The 17,326-nt window shown below is 33.9% G+C and overlaps 1 protein-coding gene across 1 annotated transcript; it reads right to left on the bottom strand.

The window, feature by feature from the left end:
* Positions 1 to 14,498: 14,498 nt before the first annotated feature.
* LOC128547985 (guanylate-binding protein 1-like) lies at positions 14,499 to 17,084 on the bottom strand. The gene is made up of 3 exons (XM_053522127.1): positions 17,048 to 17,084; positions 16,109 to 16,251; positions 14,499 to 14,942 (listed from the first exon to the last, which is right to left on the bottom strand). The coding sequence occupies exons 1-3, from the start codon at positions 17,082 to 17,084 to the stop codon at positions 14,499 to 14,501; spliced, it is 624 nt and encodes a 207-aa protein (XP_053378102.1).
* Between the last annotated feature and the right edge of the window lie 242 nt (positions 17,085 to 17,326).

The raw sequence follows: 17,326 nt of genomic DNA, 5'->3' as shown, positions 1-17,326 counted from the left end.
ACATAGTACCAGAAACACAGTATACGGGGTTGTATTAGCGTCATACATGCCCGGTATGTCGGTCCGTCCGTCAGTTTTTGCGTCCCATATCTTTACCGCTGGGAAGATTTTCATAAAACTTGCATCAGTTATTAATCTCATTAAGATGGAAGTGCAAGGCCACAAGCTAAAAGATCAAGGTCACACATAGAGGTAAAATGTCAAAAAGCTTAACTTCGTGTCCGCTCTATATCTTCTTATTTACTTTGTAGATTTTCATATAAGTACCATCAAATATTTACCTATTCAAAACTACGAGCATGTCACACAACCCTGTTCAATTGGTCTAAGGGCAAGGTCACACTTGGAAGTCAGAGATCGGTGGCTTAATTCTGTGTCCGCTCCATATCCTCTAAACCACTGGAAGGACTATTACAAAAACCAGCAACAAAGATTTAGCCCGTCTAGATGTAGTTCAGAGCGTATCACTCACAATATTGTAATAAGTTAATGATAAGGCATTATGTCGATATTTAGTATTCGATGCCTTGTTGCATTACAAATGAGCAGTATGCGAGTGAGTATTTTACAACGGAGTGTTTTGAAAACCACATATGAACTGATAACAAAGAGATATGACAAGGTCAAAGTTGTTAAAAGACATATTACTTTGCAAATAAGTGAGCAAAATGTATGAACACAGCAAATGCTTAAATGGTACTATGTTGAGTTTTCAAACAGCAGTTTAGAAGTGACAAAATGCTTGCTGACAAATGAGCCATAGATACTGCTCTGTTTTTCTGAAAATATGGTTGATGATAAATGAGCAAATGTCACTGCGCTACGTTGATGAAGATTGCGTGTATGGCCTTCCATAAATCTAAACATAAATATCTAATCACACATGTTTTTCAAGAACTATCTCCGTTTCACCAAAGTAACCGACAAAAACATATGAATAGTAACTTTTGCTCAAATGTTATGACCACCTGTCGCATGGACACATGCCAGATATACACAATTTTGTAATATATACATATGAAAATACTGTAGACGCAAGAAAAAAAGATCAACTTTGAAAAGAAATATAAAAACACTTTAGTTGTCTAAGACAAGTTAGCCTCAGGCCAATTCACATGCCTAGTTTTAAACCCTATCGTAATTTTATTGCAATTTTTCGCAAAGGTGACGCTAATGTAAAACATTAAAACAAAGTATACTAATTTTGAACATTGTTGGACACAACAAAGAGGAAGAAGAGTCTGTTTTGGTTTAAAGAATAACAGACTGAAATAAGCAAACATGTGAAAAGTGTGTCCCAGAATTAAATATATTCAAACTTTAACCTTAGTGTTGCATAAAAATGTGTTTTTTTTTCATAATTCGCAACAGATTTGTGACCAGTTACACAAGTTGTGGTGTCCTCCGAGAAAGGTGATGTTTTATCTGTTACATTAGCTACAGAGCACACAAATTGTTTTCAAATATACTTCCATTACAACGTAATGCCGTGTACAATCTTTCACGAATCTAATCCTATTTTGTCCGTGAACTACCTTAGTTTCAATAAAATAACAGACGGAGAATATAGGAAAAGTTATACTTTATTCGAGTTTATTATATGACCCCTTGTTTACATCTTCACGCTGTTGGCATATGGCACCCTGTTTACATCTTTACTTTGTTGGCATATCACTCCTTGTTTACATCTTTACGTTGTTTGCATATGACCCCTTAATTACATCTTCACGGTGTTTGCAACCCAGGCCTTGTTGGCATATAACCCTTTATTTACATCTTCAGGTTGTTGGCATATGACCAACTGTTTACATATTCACGTTGTTGGCAAATGACCCCCTGTTTAGATCTTTACGGTTTTTTTGGCGTATGACCCCTTGTTCACATCTTTAAGTAGTTGGCATATGACCCCTTGCTTACATCTTTACGTGTTTGGCATGATAGGAAATAACCGTACCATATTTTCTAAATACACATCAAATGTAGAAAAGTATTAGCAAAAGGTGTAGAAATTAATGAAAACGCAGTTCAGTTTTCAAAACAAAATCATTTGATTTTCTGTATAATTGACTGTCACAAAATGACATACGGGCCTTAATGTGTCTGTAATGTAAATGCAGGTATTGCATCGTCTTTTTGTAAATTTTTGAGATATTGAGGTAAATGTCTGATTTTACGCATAAAATACCTCTCATGTTTTTCTGTATTTCATAACTTAAATTTCCAAGTAAATTTTGTTAAATTCGGTTCTGTAATAAGGAAGTTGGTATTTTATAAACTTCAGTAATTTATGTTTTTATCCCAAAAACCACTATAACGGGCCTTAAATTGTTCAATTTCAATCCGCACCAAAGTAGTCAGATTTCCCGGCTATATCGTGATTCCCGTGGAAATGCAAATAGTCAGAGTACACGCATATGTCGTGAGTCCCATGAAATTTAGTATTTGGGACATTACCCTACAAATAGAGTGGACTAGATATGCCTAGTGCACACCACATTCGACATTAGACGAATATTAAATTTTTCAGACTTTTGTAAATTATTTCGAAAGAGGAATCTGAAATGTTTCGTTTGTATAAGTTGTAAGATTTGTACTGAAAATTGTGAAACATGATAATTGTAAAGTACTCTTTGTCAAAAACATATGCCAAACAGTTCGTTGTTAATTATGGAACGCCGATACTGCATTGCATTGTAATGTATAAATGTATGTAGCAAGTCTAGTACCGTGTATGTAAGATGTTATTTTAATTTGAAATTACTGTGTGCCAGTCTATAGCATATACATACAATGTCCGTTTTGTTGTATGACATTTGATATTATATTGATACCAGCTATTGTATAACGTTTATATTGCATTGAATTTTGTTAATTTGTAGTTGTAAATAATAGCTGCAGTTTATCATTTCCTTATCTATAATTTTTCATCATAAACTTTTCATATTTTTTCATACTTTTACTTTAGATTTGTAAGTAATTAATTTTAGAAATAATGGAAGTGATAAGTGAAATATTTGAATCACGTGACGTATGAACTTAGTAGCGCTCATATTTTGTATAAGAAGCCTAGTATTATTTATGGGAGTGTAGGAGGTATGGTGTACCCAAAGGAGCAGTTTTATGCCCTTACTTATTTGTTTTGCTATGGTGTTTACCATATGTTATATATTTTAGCTTCTTTCACCAGACGACTTTTACCTGGTGATGTCACGACCCGGAAGTACATTACTCGAAGTTATTTTATCTTCGCTCGCCTGGATATGATTTTCACAGCGCAGAGCTTTCGTCCCATGGTTGTGCCGTAACCCGCAAAGACAATGATTTTTGCTATCAACTGAAACAGCTCAGGGATGCAAACACCTACCATCATAGGAAGCCAAAACGGAGTCAACGTTTTCATGGTTTAGAGGGACTTGACTTAAAGATATGTTGTTTATTTTGGTGCTGCTTAAAGTCCAAAGTTAACGGAAACATCTGTGTCACGGAAAACTGTTAGTGTTAGGACTTTATACCTGTTAAAAAGAGTTACTGAGCTCAGATTTTGTTTCTTCCTTTCTTACAATACGTTATTTTTTCATTTTTCATTTATTCATTGTAAATTATCATTTTCTGTAAATAAATTTGTAAATATTGTAATGTGTGTTGATTTGTTCTGATAGTTATTGTCCCCTGTACGTCCATCCTGTCACACCTGTCACACTGACCAATCAGAACGGACTAAACGTAACCTTTTTTACAGGTACACAAGTACCTTTTCCCGGTTATTTGGATCGGTGGTCTCTGATCAAGAATATCAGCACCATCGTCTGGTGTATTTGTTTGTTTTGTCCTTGTGTGTTTATTTTGTGTGTGGTGTGCGAGTGTTGTTCGTGTGTGCTATTAGGGAAGCTGCGTTTTTGGAACATGGCTTTCCCTGTTGGATATTCTTCCTTGTTTTAATTTATAATCTACATGTATCCTGTGTATCGTGGTGTTCCTTGCCGATATGTTCATGGACTTGAGTCTATATTTAATTTGCCCTGGAAAAATCTTCTCGTTTTGTTACGTCCTTCGTTAAATCAACAATCAAGGCACTCAGATAGGAAGGGATAAATCAAGATATCGCTGCAGCCAACTATACCGTGTCGGGGAAAATCCAAAACATATTTTAAAGTATCGTGGATAAAAAGCGTAAAAGTCTTTTTGAAAGGCAATGGCAACATTGGGAGAATCTTTGATCAAAAGTATAAAAGGTCCTAAAACGAAGTGTTGTCGTCAGCCGTCATGTCGATAAAAGATGTTGAGACGTAGTCGCACACCATTCAGAGATTCTAGCGTTGATCTGTATTTGAACAATAGACTGATTTCGAGCAACCCGCATACCTATCCGTATAGATCTGTTGTCCTACAACAAAGAATGTAAACACACACAACTGAGGGCTATTGAACTCTGGGATAAATAAACCTCAGAAAAGATACTTAAAAAGTAAAATATCACGAACCCGTATTCAAAAGATAACGTCAGACTATGCGAGACACTTTTAACAATTTTGTTGTGGATGATCTTCAAACACTCATCTTTAATTTAGTATATAAGAACTTTTTAGATGTCAAGTGGACCATCACCCACAATTACAGCATCAACTGTGTGGGTGGAGTTGTACATTGAGAAAAGTTACTGGTCAATTGAATACAATGTCGCGGAAAAGTGGTATCCAGAACTAGAGCTCCTGGAACTCATTGGCAGTAAGAAAGTATAAGCTTACATATTTGGTTAGATATAAGGGGGGAATTTGGACCGTCGTCAATCAGCTGGATGAGTATGTGGTTAGAACGATTGAAAGACGTCTAGAATAATGAATACCCATGAACTTCAATACATCTTGAATAACTCCTTCAAAATGGGAATACTGAATGGAGAAGCGTGCCCCAAGGATAATCTACCAAAGCTTACATAGTGAAAACACCTAATTCGGAAGAACCCGATGAACATTGGTTGGTTATTTACTTCAGAGAATATACAACCATTTACATTGACTCTTATGGATTACCACCCTTAGAAATAAAACTTCCGACCTTTCTTGGACACCAACAGTTGGACTAAGAACCTTCAAAGATGGAGCAGTGATATGTTTTGTGTTTTCTGTATTTTTGCTCTGGACGCTTTATATAGATTATGCGATTAAGAGATTATACTGACAATCAAATTTTGTTCAGTGTCTAGATACTTGCATCTAAATTACAATGAAGTTAAAACTTGTATGCAAAAGCTAGATAACTAGCTAAACAGGAACACCGTCAGTGTTGTATAGCAGATCAATTTGATAAACTTGCTTTGGCTTTGATTAAATTGTATGTGTTAGATCATGATTATTTGTACCTTAATGTTTTTGATATTACAGTTACTTGTTAAAAAACGTGTACGCACTATATTCATATTTTGTTATTATTTTTCCTATCTAGGCATAGTATTAAGATGCCATTAAATCCCCTAAAAAGACAAGAAAACCTTGTCTTATTTACACTTAGTCATGTATGCATGTAACGATGTCGGTCGTCAAAATAAACTAGTTTATTTATCAACATTCTGTCATCCGTTCACAATGTAGTGCATTCCGAGCAAATTTAAGAGCTGCAACAACTTGAAGCCAGAGCTGCTGTCCTTAAAAAAACATTTTAAGTACACTTAGAAGAGAAGATGATCGGTGGAGTGAGACACAGCGAAGGACGAATAAAACGATCTTTTAAAGATAGATAACAGCGGAGGCGGGCAGAAAGGCAGAGAATGGAGGAAAGATATATATGGGTCGACGCTACGTAAAGGTTGTATGAGTTCACTGATACATCCGAAGTGCCCCTGCTGATAGCACCACTATCTCATTAGAGATACTACTCAAACACAACGACCCTTTTCAAAACCACCCCATTTCTAAACTAAAGAAAGCATCTTTCTTATTGTCTACTTGTAAAACAAATGTCACTTGATGATGAGCTAATACTGGATGATTTTGTACTGAATGGCGATCTGGTGCTGGATGGTGACCAGGTACTGGATGATGAACTGTTACTGGATGATAAACTGGTACCGCCCTGGATGATGAGCTGTTACCCTCCTGGATGATGATCTGGTACCTCATGCTAAAACTCGATAGGATACTGGTCTCGCTCTATTTGTAGTAACGGTACAGGGATTATAAGCCTTTACTACTCTCGTTATTGGATCCCAAAATTATACAAAACTCTAATCTAAAACTTTATACATTGCTAAATCAACGCTATGTACTACAAAATATTGTTTGATTTTGACTTCGTATCTAAAGTATATGAAAATGTTGGCGTTAATCTGTTTTGGTACATCAAAAGATCCGGAGCAATCCTTTTGATGCGGGATTCTTTGAAGCGTTTCTTTTAGATTTTACGAAGTGTATTTTTGTCTTGCAACTTTCTTAATTGGGCCATTAATAGCTATGCTCTTGGTGCTTCGACTTTAGAAAAGTACATTAGTGTACTGATACCTCGGACTCAAAACAGCCTGGTATTTCGTCACTTCAGTTAGAGGTTGTCTAGGAGGAATTTATTTTAAGTACATTGTCTTGTCTAATTTTTTGTAACTAGTGAAAGTGCGAGGCTGGCATGTCCCAACAGGTTAAAAAAACGGTTACCTCTATATAGGTTAATGACCATTCCCAAGGTTTGCTCCTATCTTAAACATGTTTTTTGTCCTTCCTTTTTAATCTCCCGCCACGAGTGGTGGGGGTTATAGGAATGGTCTCCGTCTGTCCTTCCGTCCGTCCTTCCGTCCGTCTGTCCGTAACACTTTCGTGTCCGCTCCATATCTCCTAAACCTCTTGAAGGATTTTCATGAAACTTGGGTCAAATGATCCCCTCATCAAGACACTGTGAAGAACACATGACTTAGCCACACCGGCTCAAGGTCAAGGTCCAAACTTAGGGTCAAAGGTTTGAGCCTTCCATTTTGTGTCCGCTCTGTATCTCCTTAACCCCTTAAAGGAGCTTCATCTAACTTAGATCGAAATATTACCTCCTCAAGACAATGTGCAAAACTTATGAGTCAGCCATGCTGGCACAAGGTCAAGTTCACAACTTGAGGTCAAATTATTGAGCCTTCCAGTTTTTTAGTCCACTCTGTATCTCCTTAAGCCCTTAAAAGATTTTCATCAAGATTGGGTCAAATGATCACCTCATCATGAACTCATGAGTCAGCCATGTCAAGTTAAGGTCAATGTCACAAATCAAGGTCAAAGGTTTGAGCTTTGTTTCTCCTAAACCCCTTGAAGGATTTGCGTGAAACTTGGGTCAAATGATCATCTCATCAAGACAATGTGCAGAATTCATGAATCAGCTATGTCAGTTTAAAGTCAAGGTCACAGCTCAGGGTCAAAGGTTTACCATTTCACTATCCATAACAGTGGCGGGGGATTTAGCTGTCTTTGAGACTGCCTTGTTTATATGGTATGTATATTATCTTGTATGCTAGTGGTATAGTTTCCCTTCACTTCCCTATGATCTTTTTCCTTCACCAACCCCCTCCTCTCCCCCGCTCTTCCAGCTCAGACACACTTTCAACCCATTCCCACTTTATATCTAAAATATGATTAAGATATAATTATTGAACGGGAGTCTCTCTTATCTTTTAGTTTGTTAAGACTAACTTGCTTGATTACGTTAAACATAACATATATTTTAAGACCTCCTACATTGAAATGTTAAGAGGCCGGCCATTTGAACTTTGGGGGTCGTACAGGGATGGGGAATGGTGCTGAGATTTCTCTTGAAGGCAAATGTTTCCTTTCCTTCCTGTGAAATATTTTGTTACAGAATTTAAAGCCAGACAAGTTTTTTAAGTGTAAAGCAACGACATGCTTTTCAAAATATTTATTTTCTATACATTTGATTTTAAAAAACTAAGAAGCGAGATAAAGATATACATTCCGTACTGATTAGTTTGCTTTGAGAACATGAATTAGCTTTGTAAACCTTTTGTCTTATACTTTAATATAATTTTCGAAAAGGAAGAGTTAGTGCATTGGTATACAGGCGTACATATAAAATGGTCCAAGTATTCCTTTCTGTTAAGAAGACTTAATTTTTCAAAAAAGACAGGCAACTTGCCTATTCTTTAGTGTCCAAACGAAAAAGCTAATGCACTTATCTTTATTTTTGTCAGATATGGTATAACAGTATCACATCATTTGTTACGAAAATATGTTCCTTAACAAAACAAACGAATAACTGTAAAGAAAAAAGAACTGATTCAATAAACTATTAAATTTTTGAATAGGTTATCTGATATCACATTTCAGTCACTATTTAAATGGATATAGATATTCTAATACATTTTCCTAAGCCAACTTCCAAAGCTGATAACTAAGACATGCACATTAAGAATACAAAGTATTTAAAAGCAAGGATAATAAGGCTCTAATGCACATACAGTATTTACAATTACATTCTTAAGCAAGAGTATATCATGCAAGGTAAAAGTAAACAACAATTCATTAGAATTATTACTATGGATCATCACAAAATGTCGAGGATTTCCGACTAATAATATGGTAAAACAAAGAAAAATAGCAGTTACGAATAACAAATAATGTAATACATAAGGATCACATTTAGAATATTTGCACTTCAGTTATCTAGGTAATGGTCACAAAATACAATTACAGGTACAATAAAAAAATAAATACGACAATATTTGTTTCTAAAAACAGTATTTTATTATGTGTATCTCCCAAATAAGTAAGCTACATCGGACAACAAATAAGTTTGTATTTGCTCGATACCACGGGAACACATTAAAAGAAATGATAAAACCGCAATTGTTTTGTAAGATAGAAACGCAAAATTATGAATGAAAATGAAAAAAAAAGTAAACGGCCTGTCGTAGCATGGTATTGGCAGGGGTATTAATAACATAATTACCACAAGCATAAAGGCTCATATCGGTTGGTCATAAACAATTCTCTAAGTACTACTGAGTTTCAACAATTTGACTTTTTTGTGTAAATTTCATTTTAAAATCCCTAGGATAAGAAATGCATAGCCATTCAGGTCCAAAATAACAATTTCCCATTGAGTTACATATGAATACGTGAATACAATTTATCGACGACAACAGCAAATACATTAATTCTCTTTAAACTGCTGTACGAGAGAAACACAAATATCTATAATAAGTGACATGTTGAGATGCTACTTCTAACCACACATCGGTCAAATGAACAGAATGAAATATTTATTGCATTTTTTTTCAATCAGAGTGAAGCGGCCGAGCCTACTTTTTGCAATATCGACAGACAGCTACTCGCAAAAGGAATCAAGACATTCAAGCAAACTTTTACCCCTTTCATTCATATCAGTTTTATAAAACTCTCCTACTTCCAAAAGCAAGCTCAGAATATCTAATTTCAACGAAATCTATCTATCATAAATGAGGGAATGCTTTTCACACGGGTACATTTCTGTAGTCAGGTAACGAGGTACAGATAACTGTAACTAATTAGCTAATTATAATATTTCACAGTTACTGTTAATAAGTTGAATGTAAAGAAATGTTCATGATATAATATTTCCTATCTGTATATGCCAGAATCCGTAATTATTTGTCGAAACTACTATGCCCCAGCGATAACTTGATGTTTACAAACCTGACTATAAATAGATTAAAATGGAACGTAGGGAATTCAACATTTTTCTAACATGTTAAAATATAGATAAAGCAACTACAAATTAGCTCATATATAAAGCATACTGTCCATGTTAAACAGATCTTTTGCCGTGTGGCAAAATACAAACCATCAAAGAAAGGAACAAAAATATGGGAACAAAAATGAAAACAAATAGGAAAAACAAAACAAAAATCTGAAAAAAAAATCTTCATTAGGGTTCGAACTTACAAAACGATTTGCTTTTATCCGATTGTTATCTTCATTTTACCCGAATGAGCTATGTTGCAGTATACTAACTGGATAGTAAAAATGAAACAAATACTAATATTTACTTGTCAAGTAATATGCAAGCATTATGAATTGTTATTTTATCAGTTATCATAGAATGGTCCTCGCGTTTCGGCTGGAATCAGGTTATCATTGGGGATTAGTATTTGAATTGGAAATTATCAGATATGTGTATTTATATTTGTGTATCATAACATGAAATTCGTTTTTGCTAAGTAGCCACCGGCAACTTATTGTCAATTTCCCTAATAAACTTGTTGTTGTTGTTAATACTTTTGCATCAAGTCTATGTTTTACGTCTTTCAGTATTTTCTAGATTAAAGTCGGTTGTGAATTGTATTTAGTGCAATTTATAATATTCAAACGTATTTTCTCCGTCGTTAATCTTTTAGCACGAAATAAAGAGGCATTCCACAAAATGAATCATCATTTTTATAAAATATCAAAATTTAATATAAAAAGGCATAAACAAGTATTACTGATTTATAATAAGTACAACTAAACAGACTTCTATTGTACTACATTTCTACTTTGTGACTAACGATTTAAAAAAGAGAGTTACATATTTTACACACTTTACGAGTGTTTTTAAGTAAATATAATGCATGTAACTTACCGAATTCCTTTATTTTGACTAATATTTACCATAACTAAATAATAATAGCACTCATTAAAAAAAAGAGCCTCTTAAATCCACTTTTAAATACAGGATTCTAGTGTAATCATATCTTTATACAAATGTAAACATGTCTTTTAAATAACACGTTATTTGACATGAAAAAGGTACGAGGGGCTTTTTAGGAGATTCCACAAACTCTGCAGTGTATGTCTTTATATTTTTTTTTCTAAACTTTCTGTTAATTATTATTATTAGACATGGGCTGAATAGATTTAAAAAGAATGGAGAGGAAACATGTGATTTCGTTACCAAAGGTCGTTAATAATTTACGGACATTCATTTTACAGTTTTACAGTTCGAAGTAAGCATGAAAATACCCTAGAGAGGGAAAGAGTAGAGAGAATTTATATGAACTATTCACCACCATAATATACATACAAGACCATTTACGCCAACGCGCCTATCGTCTTCATGAAATGAATTTAGAAGCTTTATTTCAAATAACGTTCTAAAGACGTCGTTAGGAAGAAGTTAGAAGTACGCGAAAACACAAGATGATTCCGTGAAGAATTTCAGCGGCTTATTATTGTTTCTTATATTCTTCTTTTTTATCCATTCTTCTGAACGTATTTTTAAAAATATCATTATAATATCTACGAATCAACATTATTAGGATCTTTAACCCCGATTGGAAGAGATGAGTTGAATTGTTATGTTTAATTTGTACTACTTCAACGTAAATGATAGACTTTTCAAATTTAATAAACATTGAAAATAACTGAAACGTCATCTCGAATCGACCCCATAATTAGTATTCATTAAGAATATGAAATACATATTTCGACAGAAAAAGTTGGAACATTATGAAGACAGTTTGGAATTCGTAATTTTTTATTGAAGATTTCACAAAATTATTAGACATTAGAAATGTTATAACAACAATAGCCCACCTTAAGCACATTGCTCTGGTGAGCTAAAATGCTTTTTGGCTATGTGTACCATAATTCGAAACTGTATTTTATACCAAAAATAAAACAGTAGCTCACAAACACTTAAATTACCTTATAAAAGTTTGTTGTTAAGTTCAATCATGCACATCTTTGCTGAGTCGATTTCTCCAATAATCGGTTACATTTACATTATGCTACATTTGTGAGATTTTTTTCGTTCTTTAACAGTAGTAACAGTAACCGGGTCACAATAAACTGGGTTATCTGACATCCCCTCTGGCGGTAATCTGTCAGGTAGACCAGTTGCACCACTTGCAGAGTTTTCTTGTGCAAGTTTGCAATTTTCCTCATCAAAAGAAGATTGTGATGTGACACCGTCTTCTGTAGATTCATTCTTCTTGAGCGCTTTCTCCCAAAGCGGTCCTATAACATCTTCCCGAGGCTCATTATAAACTGTGCCTTTGGGTAGATTAAATGTAGCCTTGTCAAAAATGTCTTTCCAATGAGCCGTTTCTTGACACAATTTACGGTAGTATGAATTGCTCTGAGAGAGCTCTTTTTTCACTCTGTCTATTTCTTCAATTTTTGTCTTCAGCATGCCAAGGTATTGTGTTCCGATGTTCTGTAGGCCATTGACTTGTAACATTTCAATATCAGCTCTAATTGCTTCTTCAACTTCTTCTGCCTCATTGCTTTTCTAGACCTTCTGCAACTACGTTATTGAAAAACATTCAGTGAACTCTCTTACAGAAATCATTTCGAACGTTTGTTTTAATATTTACGTCTTACGGCTAAATTTTTCATTCGTAGTTTGCATTTTGTGGAATAATCTAATACATTTGTTACCAAAATTGGATTAAATCACATACTAGTAGTAAAACAGCAAACAGCAAAATTCAGAAATTTGTGTACAATGTGGCACATTTCGTTTATGGCTTATTATTTTCAATATTGAACAGAAACAGTGTATTCAAATGCATTCTATAAAATGGATACAAGTTTTAATCTTACAAAGCAAAACAACGATTGAATAACTGGTCTTGATTTCACATAACCGAATACATTTACTGTGTTCATAATACTATACGAATATTCTGATATCTTATTACATACTTGAAAACTCTTACCTTGCCCATCTTGTGCCTCTAGGGACATTTTGTACACAGTTTCCTCTTCTTCTACTTTTTTATCGAGAAACTCTTGAAGAACCATTCTGGCCTTTGAAAAATAACAATATGAATCAGTTCGATTAAAGTAGTCGCGAATGGTTAAATGACCAAGAAGCCTTCACAGCCTTCTGTATTATTTAAGTGTTGTAGCAGGAAGTCGATTTTTATGATCAAACAGTTCATGTATAAAGAATATATTGACTTAATCCTATACCTTGACTTGAAATAAGTAATTAAGTATCATATAGAGGGAAAGACTTTTCGTTTTATCTTCAAAGCCTTCAAAGATACTGCTTACCACAGATCCCATGTAACCTGCTTCATTAGTGAACTGCTTGATCAACGAATCTATATATTTCATGCAATCATCAAAGCCTGTTGGTGTGCAGTATTTGCGATTCTTTATCTTCACTTGTATTTTCGTGGTATCAAGTCTTCCCAGTATATCCAAACATTTTGCTTCTAAATCTTTCTTGACAATATTCTTGAATTTGTCAAACTGTTCTTTGAAGCAAACCTAAAATTATTCATTAAAATAAACTGCGAAGCACAAAGTTATTATTATTCAAAAGAACGCACTAACTTTGGTATTACAAGCGATGAATTAAGAAATAATTAATAGCAAGAAAAAGTGTTTAACTCTATTTATGAACGACGGGTGGTTATACGTCGGGCTCAATAATTTCACGAGGGCGCAGCCCGAGTAAAATTATTTGTACGACGTATTACCGCCCGAGAGTATAAATAGTGTTAAAACACTATTTTGCTATAAATTATTTCGATTCTAATATGCCCTCAATCTAAAACAGTTAATAAAATACAGAAGCGCTCATTCTTGGTCGCAACAAATCATTGATGTCACCGCATGTTAACGTGACGTCATTCTAGCGTAAGGTTATTTTAACAGAGAGGCATATTAGCATATCAAATAAATACTTGCCCATAGGACGGAAAGGACAACGTCGCAGTCATTTATTGTACGATGGCAATATCAAAATGAAAATGTATGCTCAAAAGTTTACATTTTATCATATGAGCTGTGCCATGAGAAAACCAACATAGTGGGTTTGCGACCAGCATAGATCCAGACCAGCCTGCGCATCCGCACAGTCTGGTCAGGACTCATGTTGTTTGCTAACAGTTTCTCCAATTCCAATAGGCTTTAAAAACGAACAGCATGGATCCATGCTGGTCGGAAACCCACTATGTTAGTTTTCTCATGGCACGCTCATATTTATCATTATCAACTGTTGATTCATAAAAATGTTTTAATTTACCATTGCCTGTTTTTCATAGATTTGTTCATCGTCAATAATTAGTTCAGACTTCAAAACTTCTTGAGCTACTTGCATATATCCTTGTGGTAGTTAACAAGAACTTTCTCCCTCGGTGAATAGGAAGGTAGACGTTTTTGCATTTCAGCTTCATATATTTCCGAAGCTTTTGAGACTACATGTTTATTTTCCTCTGCTGACATTGATATCATTGCGCTTGTCAAACATGGAGACTCTCCAGCTCGTATGGAACTGATTTAGTTCCGTAATAGAGAACAAAACACTGTAAATACAACAATAAATGTCACAAATAGCACCTTAAGATACTTAACAGATAAATGAAAGAATATAAAGCATATTAAAAATAAGTATATTTATGAACGAAAAACGATTAGTATTAAGGAAACAAGACATAAAACAGATAACAAATCAGAATATTAATTTCAGTTTATATTAAATTTGGATGCTTGAAATTGCAATAGATACAAGTTGACTTGCAACTCAATTATTGTTCAGCTAGAAAATTATCATGTGTACTTACTCCTGCCATTTATTGCTTTTCCTGATTTCAGTAACTTCGGCTTACAAGAAAATATGTAATTCCGGAACTTGTCCAAAGTTTCCCGAAATTCTGTCTTCAATGAATTCTCTGACAGCGTCATCAATTCTTTCAGCAGATCTTGTTTGACCAGTTTTCTGAACCGGAAGCATTTTCTGTTCTTGAAATATCTTCGGATAAGTATTCGTGGAAGGTTGTGTTCATCGAGATCCTCTTGTTTACCTTTTTTCATCTTTTTGTGTTGTTCCAGCTCTAAATTATTTTCAAGAAAGGTATCATCGTCCTCATTGTTAGTTTCAAGAGTAAAATCCCTTAGTGTGAGAACAAAGTTCGGGAAAAAGAAATCAAGGATAGAATCGTCTTCTTCTGAACAGCTTACTTTTATTGATGTTTTAATCTTGTTGTTAAAAATCTGTATGGTCAAAGAAAACTGTGAGTATAGTGTGTGTTACTACCTAATTCATATACTTTCTAAAGTCATTTGCCGAAATATACTTAAAATTAGAACTTGAATTAACATAAAGTTCAGCATTATGGGCCTGTACAGTCGGGGTTCGTTTTTATTTTATTCCTTGAACCAAAGTAAATGTATTGTAACTGAATGTAGTCTTTTGGCTTGTGTATTGTTTACACGTAAGTTATCTACTTTTAAAGCATAATAAAAAGGATTCTTAAATTTATCAATTGCAGTTTTATCAAAGTTCCCTCTTGTATTGTAAACCATTGTGTTGGATAAAAGCGTGGCAAGTACAAACAGGTTTTAGTCGTCTTCTATATCGACCTAGATATAATTTATGTTGATAGTATTGATAATGTTGCACATAAAGCAAGTGAATTCAATATAACAGATGTTAATGCAAATCACATTTTATTATCACAGACTTACAGAAAAAGTACCATCTCGGAATTCAGAATATTTTCCGATCTAAACAAAATAGACACTCTATAGACTGACTTGTCGAGTTCTGGAGATCTGACACACATAAGGTTTAGAAAATTATGACTTAAACATTATTTAAATTACGATTAAAATATGATGTAGCTTAGCCATTTGTCTCACGAAAACATTTGATAGTCTGAATATCTCGTCATAATTATGTTATCATTAAAGGTAGCTAGATACGTTAGTATAGGTATTATAAAACGAATTGTGACAATGTTTACAAATTATAAGATTTCTTTAACATATCTCGCTTTCACATACATTTTTAGATTTTGATCTAACGATTGCCTACTGCTAAAATATATATGCTCGTTTTTTGTTGTTGTTTTTTTTTCAGTATAAAGTCTTATGCTTATGTCACGTGTATATAAACAGTTTCACAAATTTTCTTTTGATAAAATTCTGTGGAGGAGTAAGTATACATGTATATATACATTCCTAAAACGTTTTCAGAATTATTGCTATAATGCTTAGTCCCGATCCGCTTAAAATACATTATAACATTTCAAAATGAGTACTTTATTACCAAGACCAATTATCTTAAGATACATTATAAACTTTTAATATGATTGTTTGATAACCAAGACCAATAAAATACCCAGTAATCTTTTAGCATGAATGCTTATAACCAATACCTTATCAGGATCATCAATCCCTTCTGTATCTAGTAAAACAAGAACTTGGTCTTCCTGTGTAGGGTGTGGACGACACATTACCCAGATACCTTTTGTCACAGCTTTCGTTGTGTGACCCGTCTCAAACCAAGATTTATCACTAGCTGAAAAATACACACTAATTTTAAGAATCAATATTTCAAATATATAGTTGATACCAGTTTCATGGGTGAATGAAATATTTGGTTGTCAGGCCTGAAGATAAACGTAAAATGTTGTAGACCTTATCTGTAGATCTAATTAAGTACTGCATACTGCTATCCTAAAATCACGTCTGATAAATGGAAAATAAAATCAATGTACAAAGTGACAAAACATAAAATATACATTTAAGCAATCTTACGTAATTATAATACATGTATTACATACAAACTTATGGTAAGTAAAAGCTATATTCTGGTTTACAAATGGAAATACGAGCAAGATGTGTGATTAATGTCTTAAAAAATGATAAATTATTTTGCTCTTATTATCATTTAGCAGGTGTTAGCACCACAAAACTTGATATTGAAGTTTTATCCGTACATTATTTACTAGACCGAAAATACTTACAGAGTTGTCTATTTTTACTCTGATCGTATATTTTTCTTTGCCGAAAAATATGCCTTCTTGTAAAAATGCTTCAAATCATTAATACCAACGAAAACTCTATCAGGAGCTGTCTAGAAGGCAACGCTCTCGACTATTCGAAAGAAATTATCACTGTAATAATAACACTGATACATATTTGATTCCAAACTTAAATATAACGCCAAGTTTAAACTAAAGTTGTCAAACCGGGAAAGTATATAGTAGGTTTGATGACTATAAAGCATTGTGCGAAGTTTCAGTCAAATAAATGCATTTTCTGCTAAGATGTTGCTTTGCTCGTCGGCGCCCGGTGAGTAGGACAACTCTCACCTTTCGTGGGGTGAGCAGAATAGGTCCTACTATCCATCAACTTGTCGAGTTAATGCCATATATTTCACCATATCAATACAAACACATGAACTTTTCCAGTGAAAATATATATATTATTAATTATTGGGTTTGCTACTTCACCTCGTCCTATATAAAGCATACTGACCCTACATATTTCCGTAGAGGATCAGTTACAAACCTTATAATTTTACCTCCAATTTTACTTTATCGTCATTTTTATATCGAAAAATGCAAATTTCCGTCATTTTGACTTGCAAT

Source organism: Mercenaria mercenaria, chromosome 1, assembly GCF_021730395.1.
Source record: "Mercenaria mercenaria strain notata chromosome 1, MADL_Memer_1, whole genome shotgun sequence".
Classification (NCBI taxonomy): Eukaryota; Metazoa; Mollusca; class Bivalvia; order Venerida; family Veneridae; genus Mercenaria; species Mercenaria mercenaria.
Note: the sequence above shows the minus strand (reverse complement) of the source record. Positions and strands in the feature narration are given on the sequence as shown.